General features: G+C 51.1%; 1 protein-coding gene across 1 annotated transcript in view; it reads left to right on the top strand.

Annotated features, from left to right (window-relative positions):
* The window catches only part of ZNRF3 (zinc and ring finger 3), a 108,384-nt gene extending 94,034 nt beyond the window's left edge, over nucleotides 1–14,350 (top strand). Inside the window, exons 3-9 of the mRNA XM_090061838.1 lie at nucleotides 430–504; nucleotides 1,333–1,464; nucleotides 2,509–2,619; nucleotides 4,153–4,320; nucleotides 5,241–5,343; nucleotides 6,110–7,855; nucleotides 8,464–14,350. Coding sequence (XP_089917964.1) covers nucleotides 430–504; nucleotides 1,333–1,464; nucleotides 2,509–2,619; nucleotides 4,153–4,320; nucleotides 5,241–5,343; nucleotides 6,110–7,855; nucleotides 8,464–8,507 — 2,379 coding nt within the window. The 3' untranslated portion in view covers nucleotides 8,508–14,350. The remainder of the gene's footprint in view (nucleotides 1–429; nucleotides 505–1,332; nucleotides 1,465–2,508; nucleotides 2,620–4,152; nucleotides 4,321–5,240; nucleotides 5,344–6,109; nucleotides 7,856–8,463) is intronic.
* Nucleotides 14,351–15,546: the final 1,196 nt, after the last annotated feature.

Raw genomic sequence — 15,546 nt, forward strand, 5'->3', positions numbered from 1 at the left:
TCTTGGCCTCTCCTTCCGCTTCACCCAGTTGCCTAGGACAGAAAAGGTGCCCTGTGAAGCTCTGCAGCTGTCTGGTCTCTGCAGCAGCCTCTGACTACTTCTCTCCGTATCATTTAGTTCAATAGCTCCGAGCACTATTTAAAATCTTGCCTGAGTGAGACTTGGTGCAAAGGTACCTGCTGGGGCTGGAGGGAGCACCGTGGAGGGTGCAGGGAAGTTAGCTGCTGCCTGCAGGAGAGGTGCAGCTATGCCGCTAGCCCTCTGAACTCCTCGAGTGAACGCAGAAGGCAGTTGAACCACATCTGCTACCTGTTGGACCCCTGGAGGTGGGGGTGGGTGGGTTGGGGCTAGGAGGTGGGTGGGGTGGATTGGGCTGGGACAGCACGGCCCCCTGAAAGGTGGTTCATGGGCATGATCTGTTTGTTGCAGGCAAAGCGAGCAGTGCAGCGGGGAGCCACCGCTGTCATCTTCGATGTGTCGGAAAACCCAGATGCCATTGACCAGGTATGAAGGCAGGAGCCCAGGCTTATGCCATGCCATGCAGCCTTGGCCCATGTACTTCGGGCTGCTGAGCACCAGACTGAAGGCAGACCCACCTGGCTGGGGGGCATACACGTGGTGGTGCTATCTGAAGGGGGTAGTCCCCTTTGACTGGCACAGGCCCCAAGACAATTGCCTGAAGTGAGTTGTCCTAGTCCGCTGTTCTGTCCGGGGCGCCCTGCTGCCCCAAAGCCACCTGCATTTGGAGCACAGGACAGATGGCGTCACTGGGGCTCCCAGCAGCAGTCACTACAGTTCAGGCTGCAGAACGGTTTCCATTCTGAACCTCGCGGGCTAGAAGCATGTTCTGAAATGTGCGTGTCCTATACACTCGCTAAACCAGAAAGCTCTGAACGATTTGTTTAGAAGGCCTCAGAAATTGAATGTAAATACTGTGGAAGTAAAATGATAGGTGACTTGATGTGGTCAAGTTAATGTTGCTTTTGGAATAAATAGTGTTTTTTATTCAGAAGTAAGTTTAATACATGACTGCTAAAATGTTGCACAAACACATAGTGCAGCTGAGTTCAAGTTGATTTAACTTTTGCATTTTCCTCAGTCTGTAATTTTAACCATGTAATGAGCAAATTGAATTAACTTAATATTTTAAGCATAACTTGTAACGATTATTTTCTCCCGTTGTGATGAGATGATGCTGTAGAAAAGGACAAGTGAGTGCTTTTGGAACCATTGCTATCTTCATCCTTTTTGTAATTGTCTCTCCCTTGCCTGGAAAGAGCCACCTAATCTGCAGCAAATCTATTGAGTGCCTGTGCTCTGTTTTTCTTCCAGCTTAACCAGGGCTCTGAAGACCCTCTGAAAAGGCCAGTGGTGTATGTCAAAGGTGCTGATGCTGTTAAATTGATGAACATCGTTAACAAGCAGAAAGTGGCACGAGCAAGGATTCAGCACCGGCCCCCAAGGGTGAGCTTCAAGCAGGGGTTGAGAGGGCATCCTGTTGCTCTTGCTTTGTGCAGCCCCTGTTAGCTGCATTGGCTTGGAGTGCAGTGTGGCGATGCCCCCATGAGCCCTGGTGTGTGAAGGGTTAGTCAAGAATTCCTATCTACCTCTGGGATTTTGCAAATGAGTAGCTACGCTTTGGTGTGAGTAGGGGATTTGCAGTCTGAACTTGTGTTGACAGCACAAGGATTCTTCTTGGGTTTTGGATTGTGATCATCCTTTAATACGTAAAGAAAGTTTTACTTAAAGTTTGTTTGGGCACTCCCACGTGCTTTTAATCCCTGTTGGCACTGTCCACCCTTTTGTTGCACTTTCCCAGCGTGGATTAACAGATATCTTGAGACTTCAAATTCCTCGCAATCCAGACTAGATTCCCCTTAGATCACTCGGACACTTGACGAAGACAAATACAGAAATCAGCCACAAGATTTCCAGTCTCCTATATTTCTAAAATGCTGTATGCTATGCAAATGCTATACGTTAGGAAGTATGACTCGCATGAGCAGTAGACAGCTTGCAGAGGAGTCAAGTGCTGTGACTTTACTCTCTTAAAAATAAAAGCAACCCAAAACCCCACAGGAACTGTTGGTAACTGTGATTGGCTGTGGTGAAAGTTGCTGTTTGTGGAGCCAGCCCAGAGTGCAGCGTTGCTGTAAACCTTGCTTCTGGTGGCATGGTGATCATGCTGTCCTTTGCGCTCTATGGACTTTTAATAAACGTAGCTTTTCCCCTTGCTGTGCTGATGTCGCGTTGGTTACCATGTCCCTGCAGGTAAACTGCCCCTCTGACTGCTGTGTTGAACAGCAACACAGAATGATAGGTACCTTGTCGTGTTAATCCAGTGCCTGGGAGAGCAACTTGGGGTTTTGGCTGATGCACTTGGAGCCTGTGCTTACCCACAATGCTTGTATGGGAACGATGATTCCCAAGAAGTGAGAAAAGCGGGCAGTGGGTCTGGGACGTGATCTCTCTGGAGAGGGAACTAAACTCTTTGTCTTCACTTCCCAGCAACCTACAGAGTATTTTGATATGGGGATTTTCCTGGCCTTTTTTGTGGTGGTCTCGCTTGTTTGCCTTGTTCTTCTTGTCAAGATCAAACTGAAGCAGCGACGTAGTCAGGTAAGAGGTGCCTGGGTCCGGGAGCTGTGATGGTGTGCTCCTCGAGCTCTGGCTGGTGCTGGCTCTAACTGCATTTAGAAAACTGACCTGACGCTGTCAGGAAGAAGGAAATATTCTGGAACAAAAACCTTTGTTGAAGGGGTTCCCTCTGGTAAGACGGGACACTTTGAAAAGGTTGCAGATTTCTCTAAGGGATCTGCGTTGCCCTCAGCTGGTCCTTTGGCCAGGAGGGGTAACCATGCCAGTGTGGCTAATCTTTGTGGAGAAGGAGGCATCGGTGGCATTCAGCAGCAGCAGATCAGAGAATGGTGTGGAGGGGTTTTCAAAGTGATTTCCAGGCTTATTGGGTATTTAGCACAGACAGCATCAGGATTTCCATTTGCATTGGAGGAGAGGAGTTTCAGCTTTCTTTTTAAGAACTAACTTCCCTCGATTCCTAGGGGGAGACATTTGCACAGAAAACAATCGGGTAGGAGTCATCCCTGGGACAGACTCCATGAATCGAAGCAATCTGGCATGACAGCTGCACAGTAGAAAGGGGCCACAACAAGATTTTTATTTTTGTCCTTGACCATCCCACCTCTAATTTTCCTGCAGATATGTAGGGATGGCACTTTATTTGTCCTGGTTCTAAGTATTGGTTTATTAATTCCCATCTAGTCTTCATGAATTTCCCCAGTCTTCCAAGATTTCTTGAAAACTGGTATCAGTTCACAGAGCGCATCAGTCATTTTCTCTCTCATTCTTTGTGCAAGTTATTTGTCTTGCAAACTTAAAATCATTTTGTTTTCATAGATGCTAGATAACTTCTTCCTAGCTGCTGCTAGAATAGGAAGTATTTTGTTGTTTGTTTTTCCAGATGCAGAACAAAAATATTTCTTGATTTGTTTTTGCTTCTCTGAATCATGCTAACAATTTTACCACTCCTAAGATTTTCTTTTTTTCCCTGATGCACTTAAAAGTTTTTTTTTAATGCTGCTGACCAGAGATTTTGCTTTTCAGTTGCTCCTTCATCAGTTTCTCATTCATAGTCACCACTCCCAGCTACCTTTTTTTTTTTTAAACCATTTGCTATATGCTGCTTTTTCTTCTGTATTTCTGCCTTCATTAGGCACCCTAGCCAGGATGTTCTGTAATCAGTTGCCTCTTTCGTGATTGCGGAGTCTAAAGGAACTCCAGTAATTGCTCCATTTTTTTTTTCCTTCTCAGTCAGTTTTGCCTTTTTTTTTTTTTTTCCCCTCAAGTTTTGGAAATTAACCTCAAAGTAACCAAGAGGTTTTTTGTTTTGTTTTTTTTTACTGTACTGAGTGTATTAGGTACTTAGTTCATCACCCATGCTGCTTCGTGCATCACACATCCATTTGGAAGTGCCTCCCATCTAAATACAAACTAGTCTCTCTGCTTAGTGCGTAGGTGTTGACAACCAAAGGTGATGTGGTCAGAGATGTTGGTGATTAGGAATAGTCAGTGCTGTGTTTCTGCTACTCCAGCTGCTTCAGTCCCTCACTAGCAAAACTGTATTTTATGTTGTAGAATTCAATGAACAGACTTGCAGTGCAGGCACTGGAAAAAATGGAAACCAGGAAGTTCAAATCCAAAAGCAAGGGTCACCGTGAAGGAAGCTGTGGGGCTCTGGACACACTGAGTAGCAGCTCAACTTCTGACTGTGCCATCTGCTTGGAGAAATACATTGATGGGGAGGTAAGAGAAAATAGCTTCTCTGACCTGGCTGAATGGTAGAACTGGGCCCATATGTGTAGTCATTACCAGGTAGTGATGGGGTACCTGGGTAGCGATTGCCCCTGGGTAGGGATTGCCTTGCTGATTCCATTGAGACCAAAAGCTGGATCTTCTCCAGAACTGGATCAAGCAGCATATAACACCTGCCCACCTTGGTGGGGCTGCACATCTGGTCCCCTGCTCCCTCCTTTGATAGGTGGGTGGCTTTGAAGAGTACAGCACAGACCAAGGGCAGGACATCTCTTGGAAGAAACCAGAAATTTCAGAGACTGACTGATGCCTCGGCCTCTGTCGCTGTTCCCACTCTTGGAGGCCCTTGCAGTTGCTCCTCAATTCATCCCTTTCCTTACCTCTTCTAAGCGCTACAGGAAAGGCAGGAGCCCTCCAGGACAGCACTGGCATTATTAGCACAATCTGAAATCTCAGCTGGAAGCTGAAGACACTAGATGAAAAGTGATGAGGTGACATGTTTTTTGGGGAGAATAGAGAAAAATATTAGCTGACCGTCTTCAAGCAACAAAAAACAAAATACCAGCTGCAGTAACCCAGCACTGCAAGTGCACGTGGCCAGGCAGAGCATGAACCCAGCTGGAAAAACTGGGGTCATCCAGAGGGGACAATTTTTAGGCTTCGCCAGGAAGTATCTTGAGAGGAGATGGGCAGAGCATGCTGACGGTAGGTGCCAGGGCTGCACGGTGCAGAGATGCTGTGCTCTTCTGCAGCTCCTGATTGGCTGGTGTTTAACTCCCGTCTCACCGGGGGCTCAGCCAGAGGCTTAGAGCTGACCTGTTGTGTTGCCGTATTGAAAGGACAGGGTGTGGACTGTGGATGTTTGCTCTCTAGGGAAGGGTCACTCAACATCGTTCTCTCTGCCCCAACAGGAGCTGCGAGTCATTCCATGCACTCACCGTTTCCACAAGAAGTGTGTGGACCCCTGGCTGCTGCAGCATCACACCTGCCCTCACTGTCGCCATAACATCATAGGTGAGTGCTGCCCTGCACGTGCATGTGTCCCAGTGCGGCTCTTCCCAGACCTATCCGCTCTCAGCCATGGGGAAGCTGTGCTTCTGCATGCTGCCCTGCACGTCTGTCTCCTGCCTGTAGCCTGCATCCTGCAAGCCTGGGGCTGCTGTCATGGATGCCAGCAGGCATTAGTGCCCAGAGAGGTTCTTTGAGAGTGACCCATGTTCCAAAAGAGCTGGGTCACGTTCCTACAAGCTGCCTTGCCTGGGACAAATGCCCGGCAGAGGGCAGCACCTCTCAGCCTGCGCAGGAAAGCACCACTGGTAAAATGCACCCGACTCCCTGTTTGTATCTGGATAAACTCTGGGGAAAGCAGGTGAACGGGATGGAAGGACAAGCAGGGAGTGTATGGGAAAGGATTCTCCTCTGTGCTGCAGTATGGCACAAATGTACTCCCTGCCCCCCAGCTTGAAAACTGTGTTCTGTGTAACAGAAACTAGGGAGGTTGTTTGCGATGTTACAAAAGCTGGGCAGGCATCATTGTTTGCTCCTAACTTGGAGTGAGCACCACTGCCTGTGCAGGGAAGAAGTCATTTCTTTTCCTCCTGTGTCTGTAAAACCCAGGTATTTCAAAGGCTGCTGGGCAAGTGTGATTGTACTGGCGGGGTTGCTTCTCCAGAGCAGGCTGGCACCTTTTCACATACCGTCTTTCCCTGTCAGAGCACTAAACCTTCAGCGGAGTAACTGCATTTTCCACATGCTCTGTTCCTTATCTTCTCCCATCCAGAGCAAAAGAAGGGAAACCCAGGCCCAGTGTGTCTGGAGTCTGCTAACCCTGTGCGCAGCCGGCAGCAGAGAGTGATTCTGCCAGTCCATTATCCTGGCCGAGTGCACAGGACCAACCAGATAACGGCCTACCCGACCCGGACGAGCATGGACCCTCACGGGAACCCTATCACGGTACTGACGGTTGACCGGCATGGCGAGCAGAGCCTGTATCCAGCACAGTCCCCAGCCTACATCCGAAGTTACCAGCCTATTCACTTGGACCACGCTCTGAACGCCCATCACTGTGGCCTGGAGCACAGGGCTTACTCTCCAGCTCACGCTTTCCGAAGGCCCAAGTTCAACGGACGCAGCTTCTCCAAAGCAGCATGTTTTTCCCAGTATGAGACCATGTATCAGCACTACTACTTCCAAGGCCTTAGCTACCCTGAGCAAGATGGACAGCCTGCAGCTGGCCTTGCCTCAAAGGGCCCCTCCCGTGCCTTCCAGGCCGGCAACAGCATGCTTTTCCCTCCTGTGGTACATGTTGTGCCGTCCTCCCGCTTGGAGAGTGGCAGCACCTCCAGCTTCAGCTGCTATCATGGTCACCGCTCTGTGTGCAGTGGCTACCTGGCTGACTGCCCAGGCAGTGACAGCAGCAGCAGCAGCTCCGGCCAGTGCCACTGCTCCTCCAGTGATTCCATGATTGACTGCACGGAGGTCAGCAACCAGGGGGTTTATGGGAGCTGCTCCACCTTCCGTAGCTCCCTGAGCAGTGACTACGACCCCTACATTTACCGTAGCAAGAGCCCCTGCCGTGCAGGTGAGGTGGGCGGTGCGAGCCGAGGAACAATTGTTCTCCTGGAGGGTCCCCATCAGGATGAGCTCCTAGCACCTGGCCACAGTTTGGGGGGTGTGGACTGTCGGCCTGTGCCAGCTTCTTCCTCAGGGGACCAGCTCTCTAACTGCAGCATGGAGATGAACTACAGCAGTGATTCCTCGCTAGAGCACAGGGCTCCAAATGGCACTACCTCAGAGGGAGGCCTCGAGGCCGCTCCCGGTGCTGCCTTGGATGTTAAAAGGACCTGGAAAACCCAAGAGGTAGCCGGGCCACTGATGGAGCAGGCCTGCGCGTGCTGCTTTGAGCTCCAGCACTCTGCCTTGGAGCCTGCTAGTGGGGCAGCAGACTGCAGCGCGCTCTTCCTTGGCTCCCCGCTATGGGGGGGTTGTGGTCCAGGGCTGGAGCAGCAGGTGGGTAGCACCCAGGGCCTGTACAGTATTAACTCGGACCACTTGCACAGGACAGACGGGGTGAAATACGAGGGCTTGCCCTGCTGCTTCTATGAAGAGAAGCAGGTCACCTGTGGTGGTGGTGGTGGCAGTGGGGGTGGTGGCTGCTACACAGACGACTATGCAGTGAGCGTGCAGTACACGCTCCCGGACGACCCCTTGCCCAGCTGCTACAAGGGTGCGTGCGACCTAGGCCAGCGCATCCCAATCATTCCTGAGGACAGAGACTGTGAGCTGGCCGTGCCCCCGGACTGCCAAGGCCCCCGAGCAGGGGGCTGCAGCTCCTGGGATGCGGCACCTGAAATGGATGCTCGTCTGCACCACCAGGGTCTGGGAGAGGTCCCGGAGGAGAGGGAGAGGTGCTATCGGGCAGCACCCTTCCTGCGGAGCAGCTGCGTGCGGGAGGAGGAAGCCAGGAGGCTCTTCTCTGTCCCTGCCCTGAGCCCCCAGGAGCTGGCACCAGCCACAAAGGCTGCAGGTAAGAGTCAAGCCTGGCCATTCCCCAGCAGTTTTCAGCTCCTCTGTCCCATGGGAGCACGTGTGTTGGCTGCCACGGCACACATGGCCATGGAGGTTACCACCCAGGCTGGGGATGTGGGAGTTTGGCCTAGTGCCATCCAATAGCCACAGTTCTTACAAAAATGCTGTGCATTTGCCTTTTTCCTTCAAATATCCCACCCCTGGTCCCCAGTGCTGTTTCATGGGTGCTGCCTAGCCCTACTCGGGACACCTCTGGACGCCAGTAGTGAGAGCACAGCAGGTCCTTGTTAGGGGCTCTCAGTGCTGCTGCAGCCCATGTTGATGGCCACGGACAGTGCGAAGGAAAAACAGCTGCCAGGCCAGGCCAGTGCTGCAAGGGGTAGAAGAGGAATGTGGAAAGCCCTGGGATGGACAGACTCGGAGCATGGGGGAGGGAAGGGGTTGTCTGCGGGGGGGGTCTTGCAGGAAGTGGTGAGCGCTAGAAAGGAAAGAACCATTGAAGCATCTGGCTTGCTTGCAGTGAGCTGGGCAGCCCCTGCCCTGCCCCCTCCTAGGCCTCTGCCCCCAAAATGTTCTTTTTGTCTAAGAAATTCCTCTGTCCCTCAGGCTCCGGATCGCACCCTCTGGAGAGGAGCCAAATGGGTGACTAGGCCCAGCCTGGCTGCCACAGACGGACCACGGGAGCTGCCATGGAGACACCAGATTCTGTTGGACTTTCAGACTTTTTTTTTTTTTTAGCTTTGACAAACACACAAAAGTGGTAATGTGGAGAAGCCCCTGTGCACCCGCCCTGCCTGCCTGAGCCCCTCCTTACATCTCCCTGCTGCCCTCTCTCCAGCCTGAGGCCTTGTGCAGCTCTGGCCTGGGTCAGGGTACAGAGCCCACCCGGGGTATGGGCTGGAGCTGCTCTGTCAGAGCGCTATTGCCATTCCTATACTAGGGACAAAAAGTGTTATTTATACTTTCCTCTAGAAATGGCCGTGCCAGCTCTTGCTGAGCAGGTGCCACGGCTGTGCTAAACAAGCCACGCCATGCGTAGATGCTGCTGCCTCCTGCTGAAGGAGTCTAGCCTTTGGTAAGCTCAGGGCTACACCTGCCTTACAAACAAACCAGCACCTTGAAGCAAACTGGTCCAGATATGGATACCAGTGCTGACTGAACACTCAAGACGCTGCCCCTGCCTTCTAGTGCGACTTCCAGTAGCAAACAGGTTTCCAGGGGTATGGTATAGAGTTGTCAGTTCCCCTGCTTCGTGCTTCTCTAAGGACTTGGTGAGGAGAAATCCCTGGCCTATGTGCTCAGTGCTCCTGACAGGAGATGAAAGCTCAGAGGCACCTTGACTGCTGCCGGCCTGGATCTGGCCAGGACCCCCTTGTCCCTTGCTCCCCGCTGCTGCAGGTGCATGTCAAACCGCTGCTTTGGCAGTGCCTGCCATCCTGCTATTCTGAGGACAGTTCTTCGGGAGTCTGCAGCTCTGGGTGGCAGCTCCGTAGCCAGAAATACTGCTGCAGGCCGCAAAAGGGGGCTCGCAAGGTCTCTGGGGCTTGCCTGGGTCAGTTTAGGAAAGCTTGGATGGGGTCACTGTGTTTTTTTTCGAAGGGTACTAGTGCATTTTGCCAGCTAGTACAGGCTACATGTGTGTACATGCCGTGGGGAGTGAGGACTGGGTAAACCGGCTTCATTTGTTTTCTTTCTTTGCTGGAGAAGAGGCGGTTGAGGTTGCTTCCTTAGCTCAGTCCATCTTGGTGCTTTCTTTGACCCAGCCAGCTTCACCTGTGTTTGACTGCATATGGAAAGCGTTGCATACCCCGGTAGTCTAAGCACATACGTCTGTCTGTGTTTCTCTTGTTTCCTGTGGAAACAATGGCTTCTAGGTAAGAGGCCGTCATAGCACGTTTTTTAAACTGCCTGTCATGCTGTGTGTGCTTGGAACAGTTAGCACCCTTCTGTCTGGTGTGTACACAGGGCAGGGATGCGTTTAAGGGGGGTGTACTAGTTCATGCCCACAATGTAGGTCTGGCAAGAAGGATTTAATAGAAGGAAACATGAGGAGGACACATTTCTACAACCTGAACCATGACAGTTCGGTGTGATGTGTTCTTTCACTGAAGAGCTGCCCTGTGCGAGACTGCCTTGGGCTTGTCAGGGAAACCAGCTGTCTTCATTTAACATCCCAGGGAAGGCAAATGTACCAAGGAGCAGCTTAAAGGTGAAAAGGAGATCTGTTTTTCAGTTCTGACCAATAACACCAGGAAGGATTGTTAGCATTTGCAAGAACCCTAAGCAAGGCTCTCGGTGAGTAACTGCCTGAGTCCAGCTGTTCAGAGAAATGGTGCATCATACAGCACAGAAGGAGCCAACTATAAAAAAGGGTGGGGGGAAATGCTGAATGCATTTTCTAGGTGTAAACATGCAGAGGCTGAGCAATACCCTCAGATGGAAGGTGGTAGATGATGTGTTTTGTGGAAACGGAGCTATGGAGTTTTGTCACTTTTCCCCTCTTTGAATATGCTCACACCCAGCTCCCTCCCCCAGCCCACCCCCGCGACAACGAAAGAAATAGACTGCAGGTGTGGCAAAGCTGCACAGCTTGCGCGTGCTGTAAAGCAGGGAGCCTTTAGCTGCAGGAGATGTAACCACACCGAGCTGTGGTGAAATATGGTTAAGGTATGAACTGGCTAGTTGCACGTTATGACTCATAGTCCCAGGCACCTGGGACCTATCTCACTCACCCGGATGACAAGGAAGCCGCAGCCAGTCAGACCACTCCTTCCCTGCAAGCCACGTGGTAAGGTCTTCAGTCCCCATCCTGGTCTTGCCTCCGCCGTTGGCATTTACTGCTTTTCCCTGCTCCTGATGCCTCTTGAAAGGACACACAGGCCAATTAGCCACAATAGATACTACTTTTAAACAAAGATGCCTTTCTATTACCTAAATGAACTGTTGCCAGTGTTGGGCTCATAAGGCACTATTTAAAATGTTTTTTAATTAAAATGATCTTGTAGCACTTAAAAAGGTTTTTGTATAAAAATTGCTGTAAAGATTTGTAATACGGTCAAAAGGGCTCTCTCTCCTTCATTACCATTTTTTAATGTTTCAAAGGCTAGAAAACAACTTGTATATATTCTGTAAATGTATAGCAGCACATTTCATTTATGGAAATATGTTCTCAGAATATTTATTTACTAATATATTTATCTTAAGCCATGTCTTATGTTGAGAGTGTGTGACATTATTGGAATAATCATTGAAAATCACTAACATGAGGCCCTGTAAATACATGATAATTGCACACAAAGATTTTACAAGATTTGCCGACCAAAAAATGATTAAAAACAAGTTGTAGTTCTTTACAGTTTTGTAACAAAGTGTACAAATGTCTGTAAAAACAAGCAAACAAACAAACAAAAAACCCACAAAAATACAGTTTTATCAAATATACATTTGAAAGTTGTCCTTCTTTCTGGGGAGAGAGGAGCTGACTCCATCCTGCCCCTCTGAAGGAAATCCTGTGTGCCTGCAGGTGAAATGTTTTCAAACAGACTTGTAAGGAAGACCTGTGGAAGCTGATTTGGTTTGGTCTCGGTGAAAGTTGGATGGGTGATGGACCCAGGCGTGGGTGTGCCTCTTTCTCAGCCACTCCCTCTGCTTACAGTGACTGTCCTGCCACTAAACTCTTCTTTTTGCAATCCCCAACAACCAATCGCAGTGAGCGAACTGCTGTTTACAGAAACCACCAGCAATCGGAAAACCCTATTAACAGAACCACACGGATATGCACGTAACTCAAAACGTGTGATTTTTTTTTTTTTTAAACCCTCTGCTTTCCGCTCTTCTGTAACCCCTCTCAACGTGCTATGTCTCATTACAGCGTTTCTCAACCTGTGGGTCATGACCCAAAAGTGACTCGCAAGAATATGTGAAAGGGTTGCAAACAGACTTTAAAAATGCATTCTCCTTCAAGGGAGAAAGATGTGGGCAACCAGGGCTTTTCCCTTGCAGGCTGTCGGCTCCAGCCTGCAAGGGGTTGCTTGGGGCCCCCCCGCCCCACACACTGCTGCTGGGGCCTGGGAGCAGTGGGTCAGGAGTAAGGAGCTATGGGTCAGGACTGGCCATCAATGCTTTATGAATGGGTCCTGGTACAAAAAAGTTGAGAATCGCTGTCTCATTACGCTGTCAGCTTTTTGGGGCAAGGAGCATCTTTCCACCTTTTACAGTTAGCACACCTAACACATTTGGGGCAGCATAAAATAGTGGATGCTTGGTTCTGACGCACATATACTCCCTTGTAAATCCAGCATCTGCTTTGACAAATGTTAGCTTTCTCACTTAGGGGGAGGCTGCCCAGGACTGGAACAGCCAGCGATGCCACTGCGGAACAGGTACGAAATGTTACCGGTCCTGGGGAAGGGAATGGCACTAAAATAATGAAGTTAGGAGTTGGGTTAAATGCACAGGATGCACCCAGGCAAAATGCTTTGTCAGGGGTTTTGGGCAAGGTTGGGCTTGATGGTAGTTTTGCAAAGGTGGGTAGGACAGAGAAGTACAAAGCTTTGTCTCTGGTGTTGGGAGATTGAAGGTACTGTGCTTAATTATGCTTTATCCTCCTTAGCTGCAGTTTGTATCAGGGGGATCACCTGATTTATTCCATGGTACTGGCCTCACAACAGCATCATACGAGGCTCTGCAAACTAATACGCTGGGGAAAAAAAGCTATCCCCCCCAATGGAGTCCAGAAATGAATAGCTAAGATGCATCTTTCATGTACCTGTCCTGGAGTCTTCCCTTCACTTTGGCAGCTCTTTAGCTGAATGATCTTCCTTACGGGTATTTTGTCTGGTCTTGTAGCGGTGTAGACATAGAAAAGCAGGAGATTAAAGCAGTCTTAGAAAAATTAAAGATGCTGAAGCATAACCAAAAGATGGTAAGGGATGGGAGTGTGTGTGTGTGTGTGTGTGTGTGTGTGTGTGTGTTTGGGGGAGGAGGGGTTCATGTTTTCTTACTATTTGTTCTCGGTGGGAGGAGTGATGGATAAGGGAAAAACTCAGATTAGGCCTAATGCTGCCTATTTAAAAATGTCCTGCAATCTGTTAAGACCTGTCTAGTTGCTTATTATAACGTTGCTAAATGTTAAGTGTGCAGCTGAAGTTTTCGGTGCTAAATGCCTGCCTTCGGTGTGTTTGGAAAACTTCAGCCAAAACCATTTGATCATTCCTTAGGATTAGATCAGATGCATAATTTTGCTCATGTTGAAACGTAAAGGAGGATGGTTTTCCCCAGCCCCTCTCTCTCGCCTGGCTTCGAGGCTTGCGGGTTGGTGCATGCTGCAGCGCGGGACTCCCCGCCTGACTCCTGCAGGAGGCTGCACACGTGACCCCTCCTGCTGCCCGTGTCTGTGCCCGAGGCAGGGGCTGGGACGCCTGTGCCGGGAGGGGGGAGCCCCCCCCAGTCCAGCAGAGTGAGGAGGAGCAGCCCCTGAGAGGCTCATGGGGCTGCGGCTGGAGGGAGGCTCCCAAGGGGAAGGCGAGTGGCAGCCTCGGGCCCTGGTCTCCCTGGCCCCAGGCCCATGCAGGAGCACGATGGCTTCACGGCACAGCGCAGCCGCTGTCCTAGCAGCAGGTCAAGGTGCAAGTGTCCCTCTGGGTAACTGGGGAGCTCAGCTAATGTCCCTCAACTACCTCATGTTCAGTCCCTCAGTATCTAGAGGCCACATGTTACTGAAGACTCTTACTTTTAATAGCTTCCTCAAGTGCCTGTGCATCTATCTGGACAGACGCGTGGTACGCGCGCCTCACTTGGCTCGGGCGTGTCTTGTTTTGAAAGGTCTCCAAGCGGACGGGACCCTGTGCCAACCACGTGTCGTTCGCCAGCTCCAAACCCACTGCGGTCCCTCCACTACAAAGCCCCGTTCGGCCCTGGTCCCCCCAGCATCTGCCACGTCCCTCCTCCTCTGGAAACCCCTCGGCTGATGGACGTGACTGTGGCCAGCCAGGGCTGCTCGGGCAGTCTCTGCCAGCGCTCTCCCCGCACTGCATGGGGGAGGCTTCCCTGGCCTTGTCTGTGCTGGGACTGCCATCGCTGCCCCTAGCCGGCCGAGCATGCAGACAAGAGCAGCCCTGCACCCCTCAGAAACCCCGGGGCTGCCGTGTTATGTGGCCATTACGCTGCACACTAGAGGGAGGAAAGCAGTTTACTTCATCCCCCAGGCACTGGAAAGCAGGAAGAATCTGGACCTGAGAACTGGTGAGGTGGCGGTGTTGGTTTTCATAGTTTCACAGGAGTTAGGGTCGGAAGGGACTTAAACAGATCATCAGGTCTGACCCCCCACCCCAGGCAGGAATAGGTGCCACGGTCATATCGCCCCAGCCAAATATCTGTCGAGCCGCCTCTTGAAGACCCTCATGATGGGAGAGTGTCATCTCCCTTGGGAGCCCAGTCCAGATCCCGGCAGCCCAAACTGTGCAGTAATGTCTCCTCGTGTCCAGCCTGAACCATCTCTCTGACGATTTGTGGCTGTTACTCCTCGTAACCCTGGTGATGCCCTGCGAGAACAGAGCCTCCCCCACTTCTTGCTGGCCCCCCCGGTGACTTTGTTAATGGCCACCAGGCCCCCCATAGCCTTCTCTTGTGGAGGCTGAATAGATCCAGGCCATTTAGCCTCTCCTTGTAGGCCCTGCCCCACTACTCTTTGATCATGCGGGTAGCCCTCCTCTGGACCCTCTCCATGTTGTCCACATCCCTCCTGAAGTGCGGTGCCCAGAACTGCACACAGTACTCCAGCTGCAGCCTGATCAATGCCGCATAGAGGGGGAGGAGCACCCCCGTGGACCTGCTCGAGATGCATCTGTGGATGCGTGACAAGGTGCGGTTGGCCTTCTTGACCGTGTCCCCACATTGGCAGTTCATGTCCATCCTCGAGTCAACAATGACTCCGAGATCCCTTTCTGGCACCGTGTTGACAAGAAGGGTGTTTCCCAAGCTATAGGTGTGTTGCTGGTTCCTCCTCCTTAGATGCAGCACCTTGCACTCATCTGCGTTGAACTCCATCCTATTCTCATCCACCCACGTTTGCAACCTGTCTAGATTAGCTGGATTCTGTCCCTCCCATCTGGTGTGCCCACCTCGCCCCACAACTTGGTGTCATGGGTGAATTTGGACAGTGTGCTTTCCACCACCACATCCAGATCGCTGATGAAGATGTTGAACAGTGCGGGCCTGAGGACTGAGCCCTGGGGGACCCCACTGTCCACATCCCTCCAGGTCAAAAACGACCTGTCCACCACCACCCTCTTGAGTGCGACCCTCCAGCCAATTTGCCACCCATCTGACTCTGAAGGCATCAATGCTGCAGTCACCAAGTGTTTGTTTTTTTTTATGAGAATGTGGTGGGAAACCATGTCAAGGAAGACGATATCCACCCCGACGCCCTCGTCCAGGGACTTTGTGACCTGATCATAAAAAGAAACCAGGTTACTCGGGCAGGACCTGCCCGCAGTGAACCCGTGTTGGTTGCCCCTGAGCATTGCCTCCCCTGCTGGGGCCTTGCAGATGTGCTCCTGGATGACTTTCTCAAAGGCTTTCCCAAGGACCAAGGTAAGCCTGACTGGTCTATAATTGCCAGTAATTGTGGCGGGAGTAGTTGTCTTTGAACCTAAGCAAGACCAGCATGTCCTAATGGTCCTGGGAGTA

Source organism: Crocodylus siamensis, chromosome 9, assembly GCF_052110815.1.
Source record: "Crocodylus siamensis isolate JL-2025a chromosome 9, ASM5211081v1, whole genome shotgun sequence".
NCBI classification, from domain to species: Eukaryota; Metazoa; Chordata; order Crocodylia; family Crocodylidae; genus Crocodylus; species Crocodylus siamensis.